The sequence below is a fragment of the Silene latifolia genome, chromosome X (genome assembly GCF_048544455.1).
Source record: "Silene latifolia isolate original U9 population chromosome X, ASM4854445v1, whole genome shotgun sequence".
Lineage (NCBI taxonomy): Eukaryota > Viridiplantae > Streptophyta > Magnoliopsida > Caryophyllales > Caryophyllaceae > Silene > Silene latifolia.
This window is the reverse complement of record NC_133537.1, coordinates 77,480,144-77,505,685: the sequence shown is the minus strand read 5'-3', so window position 1 is coordinate 77,505,685 and position 25,542 is coordinate 77,480,144. Positions and strand designations below refer to the sequence as shown.

Genomic DNA, 25,542 nt, shown 5'->3' with positions numbered 1-25,542 from the left:
TTTGAACATTTTGGCTTTTGTATGAGAGATTTGGATGGAATTTGGTGTTTTCATTGTAATAGTTGGAATAAGGGGTACCACTCTTGTATGCTTGGAAAGCATTCACTTGTTCATTTGTTCCCCTACATTCACTTGAGTCAATGTCCCAAAGTTCCACAATTCTCACATATCCCATTTGGGATTGATGAGGATGCCGTCATGGCATTAACATGATGCTTTGGTGATTTTGAGGCTTCTTCAAGTCTAGCCATAGCTTTTTCAAACTTCAAATTGATGGTATCAATGTGAGCACTAAGTTGAGCACCCAATTGAGTAACGGAGTCCACTTCATGTTTTCCTCCTCTAGTAGCCTTGCGAGGTCTACTATATTGTGAGTTATGGACCGCCATTTCCTCAATTTTGTTCCAAGTTTGATTGTCATCAACTTCGGTGAACATTCCATTTGATCCCATGTTGAGAATGTTCCTTGAATCTTCATATAGACCGTTCCAAAATTGTTGTACCAAGAACCACTCGCTAAGTCCATGGTGAGGACATGAGCGACAATTTCCTTTGAACCGCTCCCAAGCTTCATACAAAGATTCTTCATCCCTTTGCTTAAAACCCGTAATTTGAGCTCTTAGCATGTTAGTCTTTTCCGGTGGGTAGAATTTTTTGTAGAAGGCTAGAGCCAACTTCTTCCAAGAATCAATTCCGAGAGTGGCCTTATCAAGGCCCTTCAACCATTGTTTCGCGGTGCCAATTAGAGAAAAAGGAAATAAGACCCATCGAATTTGGTCTTGAGTTACACCGGTTTGAGAAATCGCATCACAATAGTCACAAAAGGTCTCCATATGAGAGTGAGGGTCTTCACTAGGCATCCCCCCAAACTGGCTCCTTTCGACTAATTGGATAAATGCGGATTTAGCAATGAAATTTCCGGTCAAATGTTGTGGTGTGGGAGTACCATTGGGTAGGTTCTCCTCGGTGGGTACGGAATGTGATGAAAACTTAGGCATTGTGGGTTGATTTTGTGTTGTATTTTGTGTTGGGTTCTCCTCACCTTCTCTTGCAAAAGGGTTGATGAACTCAATAGTTGGTTGAATATCTACAACCTCACTAATACCTCTCAAATTTCTCCTAGCAAATCTTCTATTGGTTGTCAAAGTTCTTTCAATTTCACGATCAAAAGGTAACAAATCACCTTGTGATCTTCTAGACATGCAAAATATCAAACAACTTGAAAACAATTAGAACAAACCTTGAGGAGTTTTACTTCCTCAAGGCAAAGAAAGACACAACTAATAACAATATAAGAAAATCTAAATCAAGATAACACCGTCCCCGGCAACGGCGCCATTTTTTGGTCGGGCTAAAACTTTTCGGTAACTTGTCGTTAGGAGCACATAGACCAAAACACAATTTATAGCTTCACAAACAACTCTACAATTAGTAAAGAGGCAAGTAAAGGTCGGATCCCAAGGGACGGGAATTGAAATGAGATTTCTATTGAGACTAGTGGTGTCTTAGAGGTGTCACAATTTGGGTTGATGTAGAAGGTCACTAAACTAAATAGCAATGAAAGTAAATAAGCAAGATGAATTGAAAGGGTTGTAAACAATTGATAAAAAGCACTAGGGTGTCATGGGGTCATAGGGGATTCATGGGAATTGATCATACAAACATGTTCTCAAATTATAAGCAAGCAATTATTGTTGTGATGGATTGAGTTGGGTTATATCTTACAATCCTAGGAAAGTTTGGGTCCCGGAGCCGAATCGATTAGATTGTACAACACCTACAAGTCGACTTAGTCTTCCCTACTCAACAACATGCATGGTCTAATGAGACTCGAGTTGGTTTATATCTTACAAGTCTCATTGAAAAGGTAGGTGATGGGTAAAAAATGCAAGGATTCATAGGCTCGCATTTCATCAAACATAACATGTGCATGAGTTGAGATCAAAACAAGCAAGCAAATAAACCATGAAAGCATATTAATTTAAGCATGAATCATTTCCCATGTTGGTTTCCTCTAATTACCCATTAACCCTAGCTATGGAACTACTCACTCATTATCATGTTGAACATGCTAGCAAGGTTGTCAATCATACCAACAAAGTAAAACATGATGAATAAATGAAAGTAAATAACAATAATTAAAAAGGGATTAAGAGAATTGTACCTACTAATGATTCCAATAATAAAGCAAAGAATAAAAGAAGTACTTGATGCTTGATTGGGAGGTTGTCAATCTCCCAATAATAACCCAAATAATCTTCAATTACCCAAAATAAAGGATGAACAAAAGAGAGATTAAGGAAATAAAACTTGTATTAAAACTTGATTAATTGTTGATTACAAAACTAAAGAGAGATTTGATTGATATTAACTACTCTAAGAATTGATAAAAAGAACGTATCTCTTCCAATTAGACTAATGGGGTATTTATAGTGGAAATTAGGTGGATGCATTAGGGTTAACTAAGGGCTTAAATGACGATTAAGTCCCTACTTAAGGAAACGCCGGTATTTTCTGAAGGATGGGCATCTTTCTTGAAGCTTGAAGAAACGAATTTGCGCTGTCTTGGAATCCGTGCGTCTTAGGCTCGGGACGGCCGGATTCGTGAGTCTCTGCCCGGGCGTCTTTGGGAAAGACGGGCGTCTTCTGGTAGCTACTGCCCGGGCGTCTTGTATGGAAGACGCACGGATTGTGGTGCTGGGGACGGGCGTCTTCAGGACAATACGCACGGATGGCTGCTCAGCCTTGATTCTTCTTCTTTTCTTCCTTTTTCTTCATAAAATCCTTGGGGATTTCCTTGGGGATGCAAGGATCTTTCCTCATCATTGCCCAACTACTATAATATGTACAAAGGCCTTCTAATATTGTCTCTCCTTGATGCTTGGTCATTGGATTCAATCAATTTAGTCTCATTTTGCCATGAAAATGCAAGGTTTGCACTCCTTTCATACCAAGGACACAAAACCTCAAAGAATATGCAAAACAAAGAACTAAAGACAATAAATCACCCAAATATGCACTAAAAAGCATGGGAACAAGGCTAATCCGGGGACTAAATATGCTCTAATTATGGTCACATCAAATGCAAAAGAATAAAAAATGGTACTTTATTTGGAAGTTGTCCAAAATTTAAAATCAAAATTCCGCAATTTTAATATTGACCAAATTCCCAGGGACTTGAATACCCATGCCGATGCCTTACCCGGCCTAGGATCCAACTTCAGTCCCCTCGACTTTGACAAAATACCCATCGTACATTTATTAGAACCTGCAATAAATAAGCAAGATGAAAGTTTCCCAATATATGTTGCCAATTCTTGGACAAAACCTTACTACGATTGGCTACAGCAGGGAATCCTTCCCCTAAATAAGCAAGATGCCAGGGCACTAAAAATAAAAGCTGCCTCATATACTATTATTAACAACGTGCTTTTTAAGAAATCGCAGGCAGGGCCGTACCTCAGATGTCTGGAACCACAAGAAGCCGAACAAATATTATCAGAAATACATGAAGGATACTGTGGAAATCATAAAGGCGGAAGGAGCCTGGCAAGCAAGGTACTCAGAACAGGCTATTATTGGCCCACCTTGAGGGCCGATTGCCTGGAATTCAGCTCTAAATGCGAAGCTTGCCAGATTCATGGACCATATATCCATCAACAATCTGAGGAACTACATTCCATATCCGCACCCTAGCCATTTATGAAGTGGGGCATGGATATAGTAGGGAAACTACCTCAAGCACCCGGACAAAAAGTTTTCATGCTAGCAATGACTGACTACTTCTCCAAGTGGATAGAAGCTGATTCATACAGGCAAGTCAAAGAAAAGGATGTCATAGCATTCATCAAACACAACATCATATGTAGATATGTCATCCCCTCTGAAATAGTATGCGACAATGGCACGCAATTCGTGGGAAAAAGAACAAGACCTTTACGTGCTCAATGGAACATCAACCTGGTAACCTCCACGCCAGGATATCCAAAAGCTAACGGCCAGGCAGAATCCAGTAACAAAGTAATAATCAGCTGCATAAAGAAGAAGCTAGAAAGAAGGAAAGGCAGATGGGCTGAAGAGCTCCCCTTTATTCCTCTGGGCTGACAGAACCACGCTTAAAACATCCACATGCCAAACCCCCTACTCCTTGGTCTATGGATGTGAAGCAGTAATCCCAACTGAGGTCGACATTCCATCAGCCAGATGCAGCCTGAACACAATAACGAGCAATATACCTCTAATGGAGGACAACCTGGACTTAACGGAAGAGCTAAGAGATGCAGCCAGCATTAGATTGGCAGCATATCAGCAAAGAGTTGCAAAAATCTACAACAAGACCGTCAAAGCTAGAGTATTCAGGGTAGGAGATCTTGTCCTCAGGAAAGTCTTTCAAAACACAAAAGAGAAGAATGCTGGCAAATTGGCCCCAACATGGGAAGGTCCCTACCTGATTGACTCAATAGTCGGCCATGGAGCTTATAGATTACAAACCCTGGACGGCGAAATGATCCCAAGAGGTTGGAATATTGCACACTTAAAACTATTTCACATATAAAATATATCTCCCGGTCCAGGTATAATTTTCATCTTCACATTTCTTGCCTGACCTGATATGAAACTAAATGTATGATTCTTGCCATTATATGAATAAATGCCTTATATAATTTCTTCTATTATGTGCCCAAGTACTTGTCAATATTCTCATATTTCCTTTTACCGAATAGAATCTTCAATATTTGTTTTACATACTGCACTTTACTTAAAACAAATCTTAAAGATTAGGGGCCACCCCACTGATATCCAACGGATACCCAACTTTCAGTTGCAAAAACAGGCCTTAAAATATCGAGCTCAATTTAATATACAAATCTGGAAAACCTTTTTCTGACTTGTATAACATAGATGGGTCATAAGCCCTCCAGACAGGCAATAACCCCACCCATAACACAATGAACTGGTCAGATCTAGTCGAATAACTGGCCAGATCCAGTACACATCCATCACTACAAATGTACCTTATCAAAACACAAAAATAAACCAACAAAGACCAAGTATTTATTCATCCAAAATAGCCGGCCTTACCACATACCTAATAATTATCCATTCCAGGAACATCCCCCCTGGATGGGCCAAAATATACCTAATAAATATTCATTCCAGGAACATCCCCCCTGGATGGGCCAAAACGAAAAAGAAAAACATAAATCTAAGCAGGTTTTGAGCCAGTAACCGACTCACAACCATCCACCATTTCCTGATCACCAGATTTTTCCTTAGAAGGAGGAGAATCAACTTCTTCTTCTTGACCCATATTGGCCAAATCAGAATAATGGGTGTCTAGAGCTGTCTCATCCCGGTCCGGATCCCAATTAGCCCGGTCAGATTCCGGATCCCTCATAGCATCAACCCGGCCTTTCCAAAAGAAGTCTTGGCCGAGCAAGATCGCAAGCCGCCCTCCACTAGCTCCTTTTCAGCACCAAGCTCTTCATTCTTCCTCAGCTGATCCTGCATTGCCTGCTTCTCGGCAGCCAGCTCTTCCTTGACAGTCTTCAGCTCCTCCCTTACAGCCTCCAACTCTTGCCTGACAACCCTCTCAGCATTTTTTGCAGCCACCTCACAAACTATAGCAGCCCTAGATGCCTCTCTAGCTGTCCCCAGCTGAGATTGAAGTACTACCTCATTACCCCTGGATGTGTACAACTCACGGTTAACTTTATCCAATTTCTCATCCAAGCTAGAAACCCTAGCCTGGGCATCCTTGAGCTGAGAAGCAGTGGCCAACCCGGCATCCAATCCCTACAAGAAACAAAAGAAAGTCAATCAGCCAAATATAAAGTAACACAAAGAACACATAACAACTAAAATATCCCTTTACAGCTAACCTCCTTAGCTTGAGAAGCAAGTTCAGCAGCCTTTGTCACAAGAGAAGACAAGATATAAACCACTTTAGTAGAAGACTCAAGGGTATTAGCAGACATAAGCTGGCCGCTCATACTAGCAGAAAATTCATTTATCCGTGCCCGGGCAGCGTCCATATCATCCATCCTAGCAGACACTTGCCTGACACTCCTGATTGGTTGAGCCTGAATAGGCTCTTTCTCTCTCCCATCCTCTTCGGGAATAACATCTTCCCTCCTCCTTTTGGAAGCCTGAACAACCTCCGGTGATACTAGCCTGGGTGGATCCTGGGGAGGCTGGACATCAGAAACCAAAATGTCAAGCGTCTTGTCACTCCCACTAGCCTCCTGGCTCTTGGACTGTTCAGCAATTCTAGCCACCCCAGCCTTTAAATCTTTTGCAGTAAAACTGGCCAACCTAGCAGAAGACCTGAATACTGTATATATAAAGAATATACATAAATATCAGAAGATAAGCGATAAGAAGACAACAATTGACATAAAGACATATAGAAGACATACAGGAAAGAGCAGTGGAGCTAGGCTTGCCTTTGGGTACTTTGACCACACTCATCTTGGTCTTTATATACCGGGGCAATAAATCTCTGCCCAGACTAGCAGGCCAAGCCCTCTCTTCCTCAGGAATAGAAAGGAAAGCCTCTATCCTTGAAACAGCCTCCTCGTCAAGAGGGTCGAAGTTCCAATCAGGAGCTACAAATATTACCAAAAAATGCACAGGTAAAACTTAAATATCCTAATTTCGTTTAATATAAATTGCAAAATTAAGAGTACAGGAAACTTACCACTCTGCAAAGGCGGATATCTCAAGTAATCAAAGCCTGACCCCAGACTCTCAGTCCGGATAAACAGGAAAGTTTTCGCCTAGCTTTTATCATCTCCAGAGTCCAGGTTAGTAATTAATGGAGACATTTTTTACTTAATTCTCAAATTAAAACGACCAGTAGAAGGATTTTTCATATGATATACTGCCTTGATATCATTAATAGTAATTACAAGATTATGCTTAGCACATAAATTTTCAATAGAATGGACAAGTTTCCAAACCATTGGCATGATCTGGAAAGGTGATACTTCCATAGCACGAATAGTACCAATCATCAAGGAGTAAAAGGTAACTTACAATCTGCTTTGAACGCCCATTCATAAATACAGAACCAACCAGGTGACACCCAATTAGCTCTGACTGGACAAGACTCAGGGATCCAAACCTTAGTCGAATCAGGAATTAATTTTTTCTCCCTTAAAACCCTATCATAGTTCGTTTTCAATAAGTTTTCTTCAGGGAAATAAGGATCCAGAGATTGAAAAGCAGAAAAAATAGATTCTTGATATTTAAAGGCTATAGCATGAGCAGGAGGATCAATTTCAAGCACCTCCTCCTCATGGATATCTTTGGGTTCAGCTCAAAGCAGGCCACCTTCCGGGAAGGGGACGTTTTTGGCTCCTATATCCTTCGTTGTTTTGTTTATAATGATAAATTTTATGAGAAAATATAAAATTAGCAAACTGGAGCCTCTAGGAAATAGGGAAGAATTTTAGAGAAGATTTAGCAAGGAAAGTGGAAGAAATTTGGTGAAAAATAAACTTATCACAAATACCGTATTTATAGAGGAGGAGCAACGGTGCAAAAACCCTAGAAAATGCAAAACTGTCAGCATGACATCACACAGTTAGCCGTTGCAGTGTTTAACGGTAACTAGGAGTCTAGAGTCATTGAGCAAACATAATTCTTTTTATTGTTTAACCCGGTAAAATTGACATCTCACCCCTGGCCTGATCCAGCACAGGTAAAATGTCAAGGGGCAATTGTTAGGCCCAAATTAGCCTGGTCTGAATCTAACTTGGCCTGACCTTACTAGGCTGGTTAAGACAACTAGAGTCCGGACAAATCTAACTATTATTTGGCAGATGAAGAATACCATAAGATAAGCAAGCTACTAAGTCTTAGAAGAAAAGCCGGATGGAAAGTACAGAATAGCCTGGCAGGACATTCAAACAGGCTGGATTAAGAAGAGAAACAAGAAATGCAGTTGTATGAATTAATAATCACGTCCTATTCTCAAGAAAGACCAAGTCTAACTACAAAACCATATCACTCCCATGAATCAAGATGTGTAAAAGAAGAAGAGCTAAAGATTGGTTAAGAGTAGAACGAGTCAACCGGATTAATAGGGAGTGTGCCCTATTAATCTGGTAACAACTCCGACAAAAGAGAGGGACGTTGAGATCAATACAACGTTAGTATTTGTAGAACTATAAATATTGTAATCTAGCATTTGTAAATTCGGGCATTATTCATTAGTTATTCACATTTTTATCCCTCATCCTTTCCTAAGTATTCAGTCATATACACGAATTTGTACTTAGCTTTTCAAAGTAATACGAGCAATATTCCTATACATAATTCTTTCTTATCATTTATATTATCATTCTAAACCTATTGAACTAGATACCCTAATCACTCAATAATCAAGCCGGATCCTTTTCAGGGAAAATCCTGCTAAAACACCAATCAAATTGGCTTATCCTTGTCACATGCTCAACAGCCTTTACCAGTTTCAAGTCCAGAGATTTATTTGAAGACGGTGCTAGGAAAATAGACATGCTGTAAATTACAAACATTCTTTTAAATTCATCTCCAGCATCATTACATTCCATCAGTCTTTCATGAACATCCTTGACCATAATTGGAGCCAAAGTACTCTCCAATCCAAACTTTGCCCTCCATGCATTTTTCAGCTTTGTGTCTGTCACAGTAGTGGTGTTTCCCATGTGAGCGACGTCCACTTTACGACCTTGTCGAGGAAGTTGAAATATGTCATGCGCATCGTCTTTCGTTAACAGAAAATCAAATTTTTTTGTTTTGAACATGTTGCTTGTGTGATCAAATGCCTTCAGCAGCAACTTTAGAATTCCATGTGGAATTTTTGTTAGTTTCAACTCTAGCAATCCACCAAACCCAACATCAGAAACGGCCTTCTTTTGTTCTTCATTTAAGTTGGCAATCAACTCAACCAATTTGAGTGGCCTACATTTAGTCTGAAATGGTTGCGCCTTCTTCTTTTTGATCTCAGGCTGCTCTACCAGTGCATCCTGTATTACCAATTCGGCATCTTTGTTTCTAGCTTTACTTTTATTTTCATTACCATCCTTTGACCTCTTGGTTGGTTGTTGTTCAACCTCATCATTTGTTGATTTCCTCTTTCTCCTGTATGTTTTTTCAGGTTGTTTGGAAGCTGTCAAGTCCATTCTGCTGAATCAATATCACATTTCATTAGAAATAATTTCACACCTTATTCAAAACAACATTAGTATTGTATGTCACTGGTAGTAAGTATTTTTAAAGGAGTATACAGTTTCGTATTTCTGTAAACACTATCAATAATAGAACTACACAAAATTCATGAAGATTGAGTACCACTAATATTCAGATTCAATATCAGACCATACAAATAACAGTATTACAAGTTTTTCTTTCTCATTGCCAACACATATATCAACGTTACTCATTGTACTGAACATAAACTTTCAATTCATGGACCTCATTGTCAAACAAATTCAATTCAGTCATATGAAACTGTACTTGTTCACATTTAACCAAACGTTTAACCCTAATTTTGGCGATTCAAACAATTTGCAACCGTTATTTTGACAAATACACAATTTTGAACTTTCAATTTCACAATCGAATAGTGTTCAAACAAATAATTAAACGGTTTAATATATTAAACAGTTTTTAACCAGTTTTAACCCTAATTTTTCACAAATAAACATTGTTGAACTTTGAATATCACAATCGAACAGTGTTTAAACATAAATTTCTTCATTGAATAAGTTAAAACTTATTCTTAATTAATAAAAACAATACGTAATACTAATTTTTCACGTCGAACAATGTCGAACCCTAATTTTCGCAGTCGCACAATATTCAACGCTAATTTAGCAGATTTAAAGAGGAAATTATGTAATTTCAACTGTAACAGAAAAACATTCAATTAACAACTACGAAGTTGTACAATTATATGAAAATGATTGGAAATTAACGAAGTTTATCAATAATTTTGATACTTAAACTAACAAACACTCGATTTTAACAATGATTTCACTAAAATTCAAGTCCCCGAGAGAATTAAGACAGAAATTGTACCTGATTTCCAGTCAAAATGCAATTGAATTGAACAATGATTAGTATTTCTTCATAAATTGTTGTTGATTCGCTTTAATAATCGAGAGTTTTTGTGGTTTTTTCAGTTTTTAGAGAGAGAAAGTGAGTAGTCAAAAAAACTGTCGCGCGTTTATGAATTTCAAAAGGCGTGCGTGTTTGTTTTTGTTACCTTATTTTGTAAGTGATATTGTTTAGTTTATTGCGCGATATTGTATCCGTTACTCAATCCTCAAATATTTAGGGGTTCTCACCGGATCCCGGCTATATATATATATATATATATATATATATATATATCTATATATATATATATATATATACATATATATATATATATATATATATATATATATATATATATACATATATATATATATATATATATATATACATATATATATATATATATATATATATATATATACATATATATATATATATATATATATATATATATATATATATATATATATATATATATATATATATATATATATATATATATATATATATATATATATAGGGAGAGAGAGAGAGAGAGAGAGTTGGAATCTTGTGAGTTTGGTTTCTTATGGTGAGTTTGTGCTCACAAATCTGAACCATTGAATTATATTAGAGATATGTGGCCCTAATGAACCTCCCAAACTGATATGAATTCCATGAATAATCGAGGAAAACTGAGACAATAATAGGATTCTTATGAAGAGAAAAGAATCGAATGTTTTGTCTTATTAATTCTGGTAAGTGAGAATTACAGAGGAATGTTTAGAAAGAAGTAAGAGAGAGATTACAACAAAAATGATGAATGAATCTAACAACCACAACAGCTTATTTAAAGACAGTTCTAACAACTTTTCCCCCCAAAACTCTATAACAGAATTCTGTTAGAATTATGTTTCCAGCTATTGATAGCTCTTGCTTCTTATTACTTTCAATTCCTTCTCATTACAATCCTTCCCCCTTATCAACAGCTTGTCCTCAAGCTTCAAGGTTGAATTCTGGAAAGCGTTTTTCTATCTCATCATAAGGTTCCCATGTTGCATCTTCAGGTCCACTGTTAGACCATTGGATTAAGAGATGAACTGTAGCTTCATTGCCTTCTTTAGCCAACTTCCTACCCAAAATAGCCATTGGCTCCGCCATGAGCTGCTGCAAATTATCAAGCTCAGGGATGTTCACACTCTCTGGTGGGGGTCCTTCATGCTTTTTCAGTTGAGACACATGGAACACAGGATATATTTTGGAAGTTTCTGGAAGTTGCAGTTTGTAGGCTACTTCTCCTATCCTTTGTATAACTTGAAAAGGCCTAAAATACCTAGGGAAGAGCTTAGCACAAGATCTGTAAACAACAAACATTTCCCTATAAGGCTGAAGCTTCATATAAACCAGATCCCCAACAACAAACTGTCTGTCAATCCTTCCTCTGTCAGACTGAACCTTCATTTTGTCTTGTGCCCTCTTTATATAAAATTACAGCATCTTAATACACTCTTCCCTGGCAGCCAAACTTCTATCAAAAGCTGCTACTCTACTGTCTCCCATGACATATGGAATGTGAATAGCTGGTGATTGACCATAGACAATCTGGTAGGGAGTGTTCTGAGCAGAAGAATGAAAATTGGTATTGTACCACCATTCCGCCAAAGGCATCAACTGAGCCCATTCCTTTGGCTTCTCACCTGTCATACATCTCAGGTAAGTCTCAAGACATTTGTTGATCACTTCAGACCGTCCATCAGTTTGAGGATGGTAACTGGTGGACATATGTAGGTCAACCTGCTGCAGGTTGAACAACTCCTTCCAAAACCTGATGAGGAAGATCTTATCCCTATCACTCACAATGGTCTTAGGTAAACCATGAAGCCTGAACACCTGGTCAAAGAAAACCTGGGCCACTTTTTGAGCAAAAAAAGGATGACTTAGCAGCATAAAGTGTGCACACTTGCTAAGTCTATCCACCACTACAAAAATGGTGTCCTTGCCTTGTGACTTAGGTAAACCTGTAGATACCTCATTTCTGCACCTCCCGCAAACCACCCGGTGATTGGGCCGCATGTTTGGTATACGGAACGATTTGTGACAGTTCGTAATTTTATCGTCAAGTGATCGCTCAAACACTTGTGTCTACCTCTTAATTGTCATCTACGTGCCGATACGGTCGTTTTGGCAGTAATTAGAGTACATTTGGAGTCCGGGTCAAAAACCGTCTTCATTTTCTAATAACCGAGTCAGAATATTCTGGAATGTTCCGGATATTTCTATTCCATATTTTCCAATCTTTTGATCTTTGGTAAAATATCTCACGTAATATTCACACAAAATATTAAGGAAACGAGATTACTCCGCTATTCCATAATAGAAACGCGAAAATCATTCTTCCGCAGGAGGAAACCACTGAGGAAAGGACGCAGCAAGTGCTGCGCCTCTTCCAACAGACGCAGTGCCTGCTGCGCCTCTTCCTCAGTCCTTTTCTGCGTATTTTCCGTATCTTTTCGAGATTCACATCCAAAGTTTCTCCGAAAACCCTACTTCCTCTGTGTGATTAGTATAAATAGAGACCTTCGGTCTCACATATTTCTCACGCGAGTGTCCGCCCTTCTCTTCTCCCTTTGCATTCTAGACCACGTTCTTACTTTTTGGTGTCTACGTGCTTGAACTTTCGACCACGTAAGCTCGGATCTATCTGAGTACCAGCCTCGTTTTGCATGACCGACCAATTTGACCAACTCCACATCAATCAACATTAATCAATCTTGTTCGTTTTCCTCCTAGAGGGCACTTTCGTGTACATTCGAGTCGAGCATCACTAAAAGTTAACTTAGTTCATCTCGTTTCGTCAAACATGTAAGTCTGAGGGTGTAAATCCTTCTTTTGTTTATTGTTCTTTATTATCGTAATCAATATTGTAATATTTATGTCGAATATACACTTAAAACCGGTTTGTTAAACCTTGTTTAAAAACCCTTTTTACGGATTATCAGAGGACAACCGTCGAGAAAGGACGCAGTAACTGTTGCGCCTCTTCGAAAAGACGCAGTACCTGCTGCGCCTCTTCGTGAGGCTGCCGCAGTTCCTGCTTCCTTTCTTCTTCCTTCGTCTCTTGATAATTCGATTGTTTTGTTTCGTTTTCAATTGGTCATCTTTCTTTTAACCCGATAATTTGAACATAATAATTTTAACATGTAAATAAATCATCATTAATTAATCCATCATTAAATCCCGACTTAAATGCCTTATAATTCATATTTGCGGGTTTTCGTCATTGAAATCAATTCGGGTTTTAGAGGTTCGATTTACTCATATTGAATCTCTGGAATTCATCTTTGATATAGTTTCATTCGTTATTTACCGTCATCATCATTAATTAATCCATCATTAATAACCTGTTTAGTGTAATTAATTTGATTAGTTTGTTAATTTGTAATTAATAATCTTATAAATCTTGTAATAATTCGTTCTAATTAGTTTCATTCATGCTTTATCGTTTTTATGACCTCATTCACATGTAAATAATATGTTAAACTTTCATCCGAGTCAATTATCCATTAATCAAGAATTAAAATCACCAATGAGCATTAACGAGTTGCGGTTCCGTTACTTAACGGCAACTCAACCCAGAAAGACGCAGCGATCACGCCCTCTTCTAAGGGACGCGGCTCTGCTGCCTTGTTCCGGTTGATTTCTGTCTCAAATTCCCGTTTACTCGCTTTGACCTAGTTTATTAATTACGTGTTTAATTAACTATTACTCGTATTATCACCTAATAATCTGTTCGTTTATTCATTTATTCTTTCTTTTCTAAAATTATCCGTTTTAAATGTATTTTCGACATAAATCAATAAATCCGATGTATTTATTGTGATTTTCCTTTATTGTATTTTTATTGTATTTGTTTTATGGTATTGTTTGTATGCTTTCACATGCAATCGATCTAAATCTCTACCTCGACATTAATTGTATGTTAAATTACGTGTTAACCGACTTAGTTAATTCTCACATGCTAGGAAAGAATTACGTGTTTCCAATTTTCCACAATAAATTGGTAGCGACTCCACAAATGCAACAAAAGAAAAGCTTGCTTCGCTTTTAGCCCCTGTGGGCCCGCGTCCACAGTTTGGCGACTCCGCTGGGGAATAATACACTTACGTGTAGCCAAGGGTGAAACTTGAACAAGGTTAGGGAATAGTTTCTACAAGACAGTTATTGGTTTTCATAACTCGGTCTTCCTAGATCTTTTTATTCGGCCTTCCTAGGCCCAACCCAACCCATTCGACCAATCGTCCCGTCTAAACGGTCCCAATTCTTATTTGGGCCTAAGGATGGATAGCGATTGACGTCATCGATACCATGGTACTTACTCTTGTTTGTATCAAGGACTTTCACTACTTGAGGAAATGGACTAGGAATCGACCTTACTCTTGTTTGGCACGAGCCTCTCCACAGACCCCGGGTTTGATTGTTCGGTATGGCAACCCACCCTTTAAACCAAAAACCCTTTTAAATGCACTCAGCATCCCGTTATAATGCCTGTATGTTTGTATCTTATGTGATCACCATTTTCTAAACAAAAACATGACGAAATTTTGTAAAATAAAATCCTTTTCAAAACAGCGCAAAATAAAGCCGAAACCCTGTCCAAGTGTCGAGTCAAACGTCGGGCCTAAAACCCATTTCAAAACCCGTATAAAAAAAAGAAAAAAGAGTCCAACGGAAAAAAAAACGAAAAAAAAAAGTCCAAAAAAAAAAAGAAAAAAAAAGGTCCAAAAAAACAAAAAAGTCCAAAAAAAAACCAAAATATTTTTTCCAACCATGTAAATTCAATTGGGCTAAGTTAGAGTCAAAATTCAAACCGACTATATCCTAGTCGGAACCCCGTCGAGTCATAAACCCGTCTTCCTTTACATTTTGGGTCTTTTCAAAATTCAAGTCAAGTCCTAAGGCGTCCCGCCGTCATTTTGGACCCCCTACCCCACTTCAGTTAGGATCTAAACACTCGAGTCACACGTTCCGAGGCTCAACACACGAGTCTCAATGGGCCTCATATTTGCGTCTAAACTACAACAATCTTCTTAACACCTATAAGCAAACCTCGAATCTAGAATCAACATGTGTCATCAATCCCGTCAATAAGGTCAATCATATGAGGGTCACTCCGTCAAAGTCAACACTCGAGTCTAAAATTACAGTCAAGCACCGCGAATTCAAAACACGAGAAGTCGCTCACGACATTTCACGAATTCACAAGTCAAGTCTAGATTTATCATCTTGTCCCTTCCTTTGTTTGTTGCCTTAGTATGCGTGATCCCATGTCGAATCGAGTTGTAATCCGCGTCATTTCTGTCAAGTAGGAATCCAGCAAGTTCTGTCAGTCAGCAAAGTCACAAAGCAGATCAAGCCACCATCACCGTGTCTCTCCAAGATGTTTATGCCATGGTCCTAGGAGTTCAAGCTACAGTGGAAAATTTGAGCATTCGCATCCTCACCCTCGAGAATGGAATGGTGGAAAAGAACACGCCACCTAGAGAAACTTCTAGTCTAGGTCATCCAAAGCTTACCTCTTGCAATAACCATTGTCCTAGAAAGCCGAAAACAGCTGAAAGGAAACCTGGGAGGCATCAAAGGGTTCTTACCGATTTGGGCATGTCCTATGTCGATGCTTTGAAGAGACTTTCTGCCCAAGGCAAGCTACATCCAATAGGTCCGACTCCGGATCCACCTTTAGAGAAACAGGTGAACCTCTGGAAGGGCAACAAATACTGCTTATATCACTAAGGTAGAGGTCATGATGTTGAAGAGTGTTTTCTCTTGAAACACATCATCCAAGATATGATCGAAGAGGGCAAACTTCCAGTGCCACCTTCTGTCGAGCGATCCAAGAAGATCAACCCTCTTGGGTCTAGCGACACTAAATATGATGAAGAATCATCTCTAGACTATTCTCATATCCTCGATCCTTATGACGACGGAGAGATCAATCTCCTCGAAGACGATGATATCCAAAGTGGAATGCTCATGCTTTCCATTGCCTTCAATAATATATTTTCCAAAATAGAGGGGGTTATTGATAATCTAAACTCTCGACTTTCTAAGATGGAGAATCAATTTGCTGAAATGGATAAGAAGCTTGATGCCTAACTTCTCAAACTGAAAAGTGTCCAGACAAACCCTCAACTTGACAGTCCTAAAGAGAAAGCAACAAGTGGACAATCCATTCCTAGTTCTTCTCATCCAAGGATCAAAATCAACAAAGGCAACCTCATGGAACCTTCATCAAAGAAACCTAACAACTCTCCAAGGTCATTTACAAAGGCTTCCGAAAAGAAGGGCACACCTCCTAGGAAATTTACCAACATTGGTATTAGATACGCCGATGCCCTTCAGAGACTCATGGAACAACGAATGTTGAAGCCTATAGGACCTGAGCCTAACCCAGAGAAGAAATCAAAGTTATGGGATGAGAATGCCTACTGCAAATACCATAGAGGCAAAGGGCATGATACAGAGAAATGTTATAAATTAAAACATGTCATTCAGGATATGATTGAAAGTGGGAGGTTGTCCCTCTCAACCTTTAACCCACAAGGTAGCTTAGGCAATCCTCATGGATATACCACTTATCAAGAAACTCTTCTTGACTGTTATCTTTACAATGTTCCCAATGATGAGGATGAGGTACTCAAATGGGTGAATGCTCAAAGCCAGAGGCCGAAGCCAGTTGCTGGAAGAGAAAATGTTCAAGCGTCGGCCGATGATTACGAGTCTGGATCTAAGATCGCGTCAAAGTCCGAGTCCGAGTCTGAGTCTTAGGCTTTCTATCCCAATTGTTCTAGTATCTTTCTTTGTGTCCATTTTCATTCCTAGTGACAACCTGGGGGCTGTCCCACGAGTCACATGTCTTCTCGAGTCTATGTTAAGTACATTCATTATTCATTTCAATAAAAGTACAATTTTCCATCCACATATTCTACCATATCTCTTCCTTTCCCCTTTTCCTGTGACAACAAGAATTGATCTGAGACATTTTAAGAAAAAATATGAGTAATTAACAACACATGTCAGTCAATGTGAGTGCATTTAAATAATGTTCCGTTCTATGTTGTAGAGGACCTGAAACTCCGTGTTCATTTTCCTTACCTATTCCATGCCTGAGAATAGAAACCTCATTATAACCCCAGTTTAGGACGAGCCTATCTCAAGAGATTCTAGGACAAATCCAGACCATTTCCCTTGTTAACGATCCATGACGAAAGGAAAGCCCATTCCCCACAATAAACAACCCGTCTTACTCAAAACCAACCCGTTTCACACCAAAGGTGCTAGTCTAACCCAAATCCATGGTAACAAGAAAATCCAAGACGATACAAGCCATGATCAAAGACAAAGGCTCAATCAAGAGAAATGACCAAGATCAATATGCCTAGGCCGCAGTTATGTGCGTAATCCAAGACAAATGAGTCAAAAGAAAAAGCTCGATCAAGCAAGTCAATACCCAAAGTCAAAGTTATCTTTAAAAATCTTGAATCATGAATCTGAGCAAAAAGCAAAGATATACTCTAGACCAAGAATCCAAATTTGAATCAAGAACAAGCCTGGAGTCAAATACAGAACGGCATAATGCTGAAGTCTATATAGAATCAAGACACCAACGAAGATGGTCAGCTATCACCCTCACTTAGCCTTTTACACATCACACACCCTAAGTCCTTCTCGAAACCGTTACAGGGAGATGGTTAGGAATTTTGAGAATCCTCTTAAGCTTGTCAAGTATACCCATCCTGTATGGCCAAGACATGGAAACTTGAACCCACATCATTTTAACCTACATTTATGTGCTCAGGCTACATCAAGCCAAGAGACTCCATTTTCAAGCCACATTACAAGCCATAACCTCATAAAGCCTTAACTCCACAAAATCAAGCTCCAGAGATTTGTTTCATCAAAGCCTCTTATTACTGAGCTCCACATTCCAAATATCCAATGCAGTTTCACCTTGACCCAGACACAGAATCTTCGAATACTTTGTTACCTAGAACGGGACTTATCCATATCATCCTTAGGGTCCACTAAGTGTGCTCAGATAACAAGGAAATTTTACAAAATAAGTTATACCTCTTTGGTCTATGATCAGTGGGAATTATCTCAAATCGATTCTTAGAGTCACCAAAGGAACATACCCTCGTGACCCATGCACTTTAAGGTCCTGACAACATAAGCTTAGGCACACACTTGAACTACGAGCATGGTTTGATTTCACCTTTTCAGGTGGATACGGAGGCAGTCCTTTTTTACACAAGAAGGATACAACCACAACACCCAAATAAAATTAGCTAAACCTCAGAACTACGATCTGGTTTGATTTCACTTCACGTGAATACGTAGGCAGTCCTCAAGGACACAACCATCCCCACTTCTAACTTTCAACCTCAATTATCAACCACCTCAACCATCAACTTTCAACCTCTATTTCACCTTAACCTCAATTAACATCCCTTCCACAACCAACACCTCTATACTGGGGGCTCCTAATTGTCGCCCAGCCTCTTTTTTTACCAAAGTCCAGAGTCATCTTCTCATCCTGGAGGCTTCTCTTCCAAGATGACACCCTTCCTTTATTCCTCTAAGTCTAGCTAGTACTCGGTCCGGACAATGACAAAGATCTTAGATCAATTCTCCAAGTCATCGTGCCTCAAGAGGGGTCTCTTTTACAGCAAACGGTGGTGAAAGAAGTCCTAGTAGACAGATGATCCATGGCTTATGCCTTGCCTTTATATGCCTTCATCATTCTTGCAATTCTTATACCTTTGGAACTGATACGCATTGTCACCCACACTTGGCTAGAGGTTGCGCATACTTAAACAAAGTCTGTCAAAGTCATCCCTGTGTCGCGTCAAACCTAAGTTAGTGTCGCGTCAGTCCAACCTATGTCTACATTTCGCATCGCATCCTAGTAGATCTGTGTCATGTCAAGTCCTATGTCTAAAGCCCATTGAATATGCATAACGCATTACAAACGACAAATTTCTTTGAACAAGTTTTAAACGACTTTTAAAAAGAAACGACTTTTGCAAAGCCTATGTGTTTCCTCATTCGAGGTCCATGTGATAATTGCTTACGTGCATATATTAGATTGCATTCTTGTGTGGCTAATAACCATGCAGGTAAGTATCAGAAGCAGTACTTTATCAAGACTTCGCTTGCAACAACGAGTGGATTTTATCTGACGGTGTTTCGACACACCTCAACAATCCCCCAGCGAGAGTTCATGACAGCCGATTGTTCTTCTCGAGACATGGAGATTCAACCACAATAATCCCCCAGCGAGAGTTCACTGTTCTTCTCGAGACATGGAGATTTAACCAAAATAATCACCCAACGAGAGTTTGCTTGAGGACAGAGATAGGCAGATTCCCCAGAGTCATCGATATTTCACCCAGAAGCTCTCGCACCAACGTCCTTAGGTTCATTAACCCGTAAATCCTTTTAGAGTTCTCATACCTCAAAAAGCTTAAGCGCACGCGTTTGAATCAAAAATTAGTAACCTAGTAGTTTATAAACTTAATCCTAGGATCTCATTCCTCTTAGGTTCATAAGCCTTTAAGTTCCCATACCAGCCGTCCTTTTAGGTTCATATACCCAGGTTCATACGCCTAGTTTCTTTTAAGTTCCCAAACTCCCTAGAGTTCACATATTTATACCCTTTAGGATCATATTCCTTTAGGATCACCTTTTCTCTTTAGGATCACACTTCCTTAGAGTTCCTACACTCAAACTTTGATTACCCCTTAAGTTGAACTTATATTTGGCCTCTCTCCCGTCGATGCTTTCCTTTAGGGTCCCACACCCTAGCACAATCCTTATATATCTTTTAGGTCTTACCCTTAGCTCCAATGCTTACCCTTAGCTCCTATGCTAACCTTAGCTGTTATGCTTACCCTTAGCTCCTACGCAACACCGGAAGCATCTCGAGGAAGGAATTTCAGGTATGGTCTCTTCTTATGGCTGGTGAGCTTCCTTACGTAGTCTAATGGACTTTAAAAACCCTCATCGATAGTCGATAGACTCTAAAATGTTCCCGACGACAGGTCCTTGGCTCAGACCCCTTGCGCCGCCACGCGTCGCCATAGTCGTCAGGTTGTAATCTTCGATTGATCTGATGGCTATACTTTGACTTTCGCCTTGTCCAAGCCTCAGTCAAAGTGGGGGCTATGTAGATACCTCATTTCTGCACCTCCCGCAAACCACCCGGTGATGATTGGGCCGCATGTTTGGTATACGGAACGATTTATGACAGTTCGTAAGTTTATCGTTAAGTGATCGCTCAAACACTTGTGTCTACCTCTTAATTGTCATCTACGTGCCGATACGGTCGTTTTGGCAGTAATTAGTGAAGGAAAAGTAGATCTATATACTTAACATATTCCTATATGTTATATTTTAATTTGTCATAAAATTAATGGTGATCTTATGCATCCAAACTTATAAACAATATAAAGAAGAAATCTTTATCTTACATTGGAATATTGGTTTATATGGGCACAAGAGAGATCTCCTTTCTCTCTTGTTCTTGTGCTTTCCTTAGTGGAAGAACTAAGATCCAAGTGTAGGATCTCTCCCAAAGTTTAATACCCAAAGCACACTCTTAATTAAAATTAATATTATGAATACTAGACAGTATTAATTTTGTAGGAAAAATTGACCCAAAAATATTATGGAACTCTCTATTTTTCGGTTAGAGAGAAGGAAGAGAAAGAAGAGTTTTTATCTTTCTAAAACTCAAATTTTAGATGAATGAATAATGAATAATACACTAACTACATTTTAGTGTATATTAGGTAAAATAAGATGAAAAACCAAAGTGGTTTTTCATCTCAAAAAACCGGGTGGAAGAGGGGGGCAAAGGGAGCCAATGCATGCTAGAGTTGTTCTTCACAATGAGCATTAGGGTTGCATGGCTAGTTTAGTAGGTAATCATTGTGCTTACCACTAACAAAATCAACTTAATTTAAGCCTAATCCTCCTCTTAATTTTCGGCACACATAGATAATATGGACTCCATATTATCTTTGTCAAAATGTCAATTTGTCTTATGTCACATGTCATATGTAACATAAATTTGTTATGTATTTTTAACATATTAAAAATCAACGTATTAATAAAAATACGTCATACACAAAAATCGACTTAGCAATTCATAATTACTTGTACCAAAATATTTTACCAATTTATAAATCACAATAACTTGTATTTATAATAATTCATTCAATTTCAATTGTTTCCTTAAACAATAATTTCATCTGAGTAATGAAACAATTCGGTTACTCAGACCGTATCTCATTTAATCAAATTTCAATGAGATACGTAAATAATACTTCCAAAATCTTCCGTCAATTTTAAATATTTTAATTGACTCGTAACGTTATACGATCAATTAAATGATCAATTAAGAGTGTTGCCCTATAGGTATGACCTAGGGGATCAACTGATCACCACCGTCGCACGACAGTAATGTCAAACTCTAGTCAGCCAATCATTACCGATATGTGTGGACCAGTTGACAGTAAAATATTACTTCCCAATTGTATTCTTTATAATGAGACTTAAACATGTGATCATCATGATCAACAGTTGTGATCGCATTATTGTCGGAGGACACATATTCCAACAATCTACCACTTGTCCTCGACAAGTGTGCGTCACCAATTCTCTTGTCCTATTACTATCTCCCACTCAATGCAAGGTGTCTTTCAGGTCGTACTTGCAAGTGATCATATCGAGAGTGGTTTCCTCGATCTGGAGAATAACTGATTGACCGGATTTATCCACCATGGATACATTCCGAGCGTGGCCACGCATTTCCAGTTCATTACTCCTCGAGTGGCCCTGAGATATTGTTATAACCCTGACTAGGGGTGGACAATTCCTATCGCACTCATTCTCTTCAACTATCCACAGCCATCATAACCCAAAATATGCCCATTTGACCCCATTTACGAAGGTCGTAGTAACACAAATCAAAGTTAATCCAAATCGTGCCATCTTAGGCGAATAGTCTTTAGTCAAAAGAATCGACTCATTTGAATACTATAGCAGCTCTCGCCACGACCAGGCTATATAAATTTGCCAGAACTCTATAAGCGGTCATTAGGCCCGACAAAAAGTTCCTAACAGTCTGCCTATGTGATCGACTAGTAATCTCACATGACTTTATGGCACTTGAACTTGCCATCAATCGCATCACACTCTAGTCACTTCGAGACGTCACCTCATACAAGTGACTATGGGCAAATACAATGCTAATCCATGTTCACTTTAACGGGGTTCAATTGTCTCCACAACCCGTTAGGATGTAACAAAGTATATGGTGAGTTAATAATAACTCAAACGACAAATGTCGACATCACACTCGGGTAGTCAATACAAGATTACAACCTTGTGATGCATATCGTAAGTGTGTAAACACTTGTTGATTTCAACAGAAGTTCAATATGTTACGTGTCCATGTGTTTAAACTTCTTAATCGTATTATCCTTTACATTCATGTTATCACTCATAGCATGAACCTTACCAAGTACATATCAAGGTTCCCGACCTAGGTTTCGGTTCTTTATCTTGAAAGAACTTTCTTATCGATTATCACATAACGAAAAAATTTGTGATGAATGATATAACTTGTACTGATCAAGTACTCCATCCACACACAATGCACTAGGTATATGTTTTGTAGAGTCTTGCAATAAATTGTCAAGATGATTAGCCTAGCACTTCTCATAAGTCCTAGCATATTAGGAAAGGTTAGTTTTGAGTAACTTCTTATTCAACTAAGTAACTTTCCAAACTTCTTATTTCTCCTTTTAGCTTGAAAGGCTTAGGATTCTCTTAAATCCTTACGTGTGTTCGGATTTTCTATAATATGTGCAACCTCTTGACACATAACAGAGTATTCTGTCAAACACTGAAATCGCTCATCGGATTCTCCTCGATAATTCATGACGTTTCTTGAATGGCTTGCCAATGAAACATCATGCTCTCATGCATATGATTCGCTATTGGACATGTGCATGATCATTCTAATGGCGGAAACATTAGTTACTAATAATCATGTGATCAACCGTTCTTAGGTTCAATGAACGACCATGACTGCTAATGGCAATTCCATTTTCATTTACATGAATAACCTATGTGTATGTTGATACGATGTGTATTTCTTAATACTAATCCAATATCTGTTGATGTAATTGGATTCATCATAGTCCATATTCATCCAGAATTGAAAACTCAAATACTTCTTTGTGAAAGAAGATATTAGCTCGTCATTCCTAATGAGTAATGAGTTGTAAACATTCAAAGGATGATAGCTCCCACTAAATTCCATGTCTTCACATGATAATTTCTAAACTCCCACTTAATTCCACATGTTTCGAAATTGATTACTCAATTGAAAACATTTCAAAATTGGAATGTATGTTGCTTTGCAACGTTATTAAAATGAAGCCATATATGTTCCCATCATATCCTTTCAAAATTCTTATTTTGAAGAGGTCTCATCTCAACCTTATGGAAAGAGATTTTAATCTCTAATTCGTAAATGTCATAATGATACGTAGCAATGTCATTGTTTAAATATAAATAATATCTAATACACGTCCTTCAAAATATCCCTTTCAGAAGGAGGTTTAACCAATTCATTTTCAAAATGTGGTTAAGAAATGACATTTGCGAGGTTAAAAAACTTAGCTATTGAAGATATCGGTATATCAATCCTTGCAACTCGTTTATAACTAGCATGTTACTTTGATTCATTTAGGCTCTTAAGTAAATCTCAAGGTTGAAACTATAGGTCAAAATTTTTCATAAACTAGTCAAAACTCTTGTTAAGACTTTACATTAGTCATTTTTCTTCCAAAACTTTCTTTTGGTCTCCTCGTGTAGTTATCTTGAGAAAATATTCCTTTGATTACTTCACTTTGGTCTCTTTAGTCATGTAGAACTATTTGAGACCATAGATCTCATCTATTGGGTATACTACATAAATAGATATACCTTCATTCAAACCATTCTCTCTTGCGTAGATCTCATTTACACAAGTACACAAACTTATCTTGTTGTGAGTTGTGTCCTCATTTTTCTCCCACTCTATCTTTAGAATAAATACACTATAGAATCAAAGATAGCATATGAGACACAAATAATGAGAACTATTAGGAGAACTATCTTATAGGTTGACTAATGGTTTTAGATTTCGTAAGTGTACTTGGTGATTGACATTCCTTTAAAAGAGTTCATAGACCCAAAATCACTTTGTAAATGATCATACACAAGCCTTAAGCATGTGGACATATAATGAATCCCGTCATTATATTTGCCTATTAGATCACTTTAAGTGAATAATCATATGTTTCTAAGAGCAAGCATTTAAATACGAATTTTAGAACAAAGGATAAAATGATAAAACGGGTGACTTGGGTTGCAAACCAAGCCACCATTATCCAAAATACAACCAATTATCCAAAATACCTTTCCATGTCGAACACGGAAACTTAAAGGTTCAAAAAATCCAAAACATGATTAAAATAAGACAATAAAAAGCAAAGCTCCATAAAAGCTATTCCTAGCTTCTTGATGGTTTCTCATGCTTGCTTTTCCTTTCCCTTGTCTTTGCTTGGTGGAGGCCCTATTTACAATAAAAAGGGAGATACATTATCACAACTTTGTATCACAATACCATAGTTGATTTAGAAACATAAAAGAAAGGATAGTCATTTACCTACTGGAGTGATCTTTCCAGCCTTAATAGCACCAAGGTATTTGGAACAATTTCTTTTCCAATGTCCCATACCATTATAATAATGGCATTTATCAAGAGGACCCTTCTTGATTTTTGAAGTGCTAGCATCATTAGCCTTAGCTTTGGTGAAACTGGGAGCTTGTTTCTTACCCTTCCTCCCATTCTTCTTGAACTTCCCCTTGCTTTTAGTGCTAATGTTAAGCACATCCTTTGGTGGGTTCACATTTAACCCCATGTCCCTCTCGGCTTGCACAAGTAACTTGTGCAATTCTTCAAGAGACACATCCTTGTCTTGCATGTTAAAATTCACCCGGAATTGAACATACGCTTTGACCTTGGATAAGGAGTGTAGAATCCTATCTACAATGAGTTCTTTGGGGATTTCAACCTTTTGAATTTTCAAGGTCTCGACAAGCTCCATAAGTTTGAGCACATGAGGGCTAACCTTTTGGCCCTCTTTGAAGTCGAGATCAAAGATTGCCGCGGCCGCCTCATATTGGACGATCCGCGGAGTTTGTGAAAACATTGTCACAAGCTTGGAGTAAATCTCATTAGCGGTGCCCATTTTAAAGGCTCTCCTTTGGAGTTCCGCCTCCATCGCAAAGATTAACACGTTTTTCATTGCGGCGGACTCCTTATGGTAAGCCTCATATGCTTCCCTAGTAGCGGCGGTC

At 38.4% G+C, this 25,542-nt stretch overlaps 1 protein-coding gene and 1 non-coding gene across 2 annotated transcripts; one reads left to right on the top strand and one right to left on the bottom strand.

Moving 5' to 3' along the window:
* The first annotated feature begins 519 nt into the window (after positions 1-519).
* Positions 520-626, top strand: LOC141625914 (small nucleolar RNA R71). The gene has a single exon (XR_012535657.1). It is a non-coding gene; the product is annotated as a small nucleolar RNA R71 (small nucleolar RNA).
* A 10,435-nt stretch (positions 627-11,061) lies between these two features.
* LOC141617652 (uncharacterized) lies at positions 11,062-11,526 on the bottom strand. Its single transcript, XM_074434819.1, has one exon. The coding sequence runs from the start codon at positions 11,524-11,526 to the stop codon at positions 11,062-11,064; it is 465 nt and encodes a 154-aa protein (XP_074290920.1).
* Between the last annotated feature and the right edge of the window lie 14,016 nt (positions 11,527-25,542).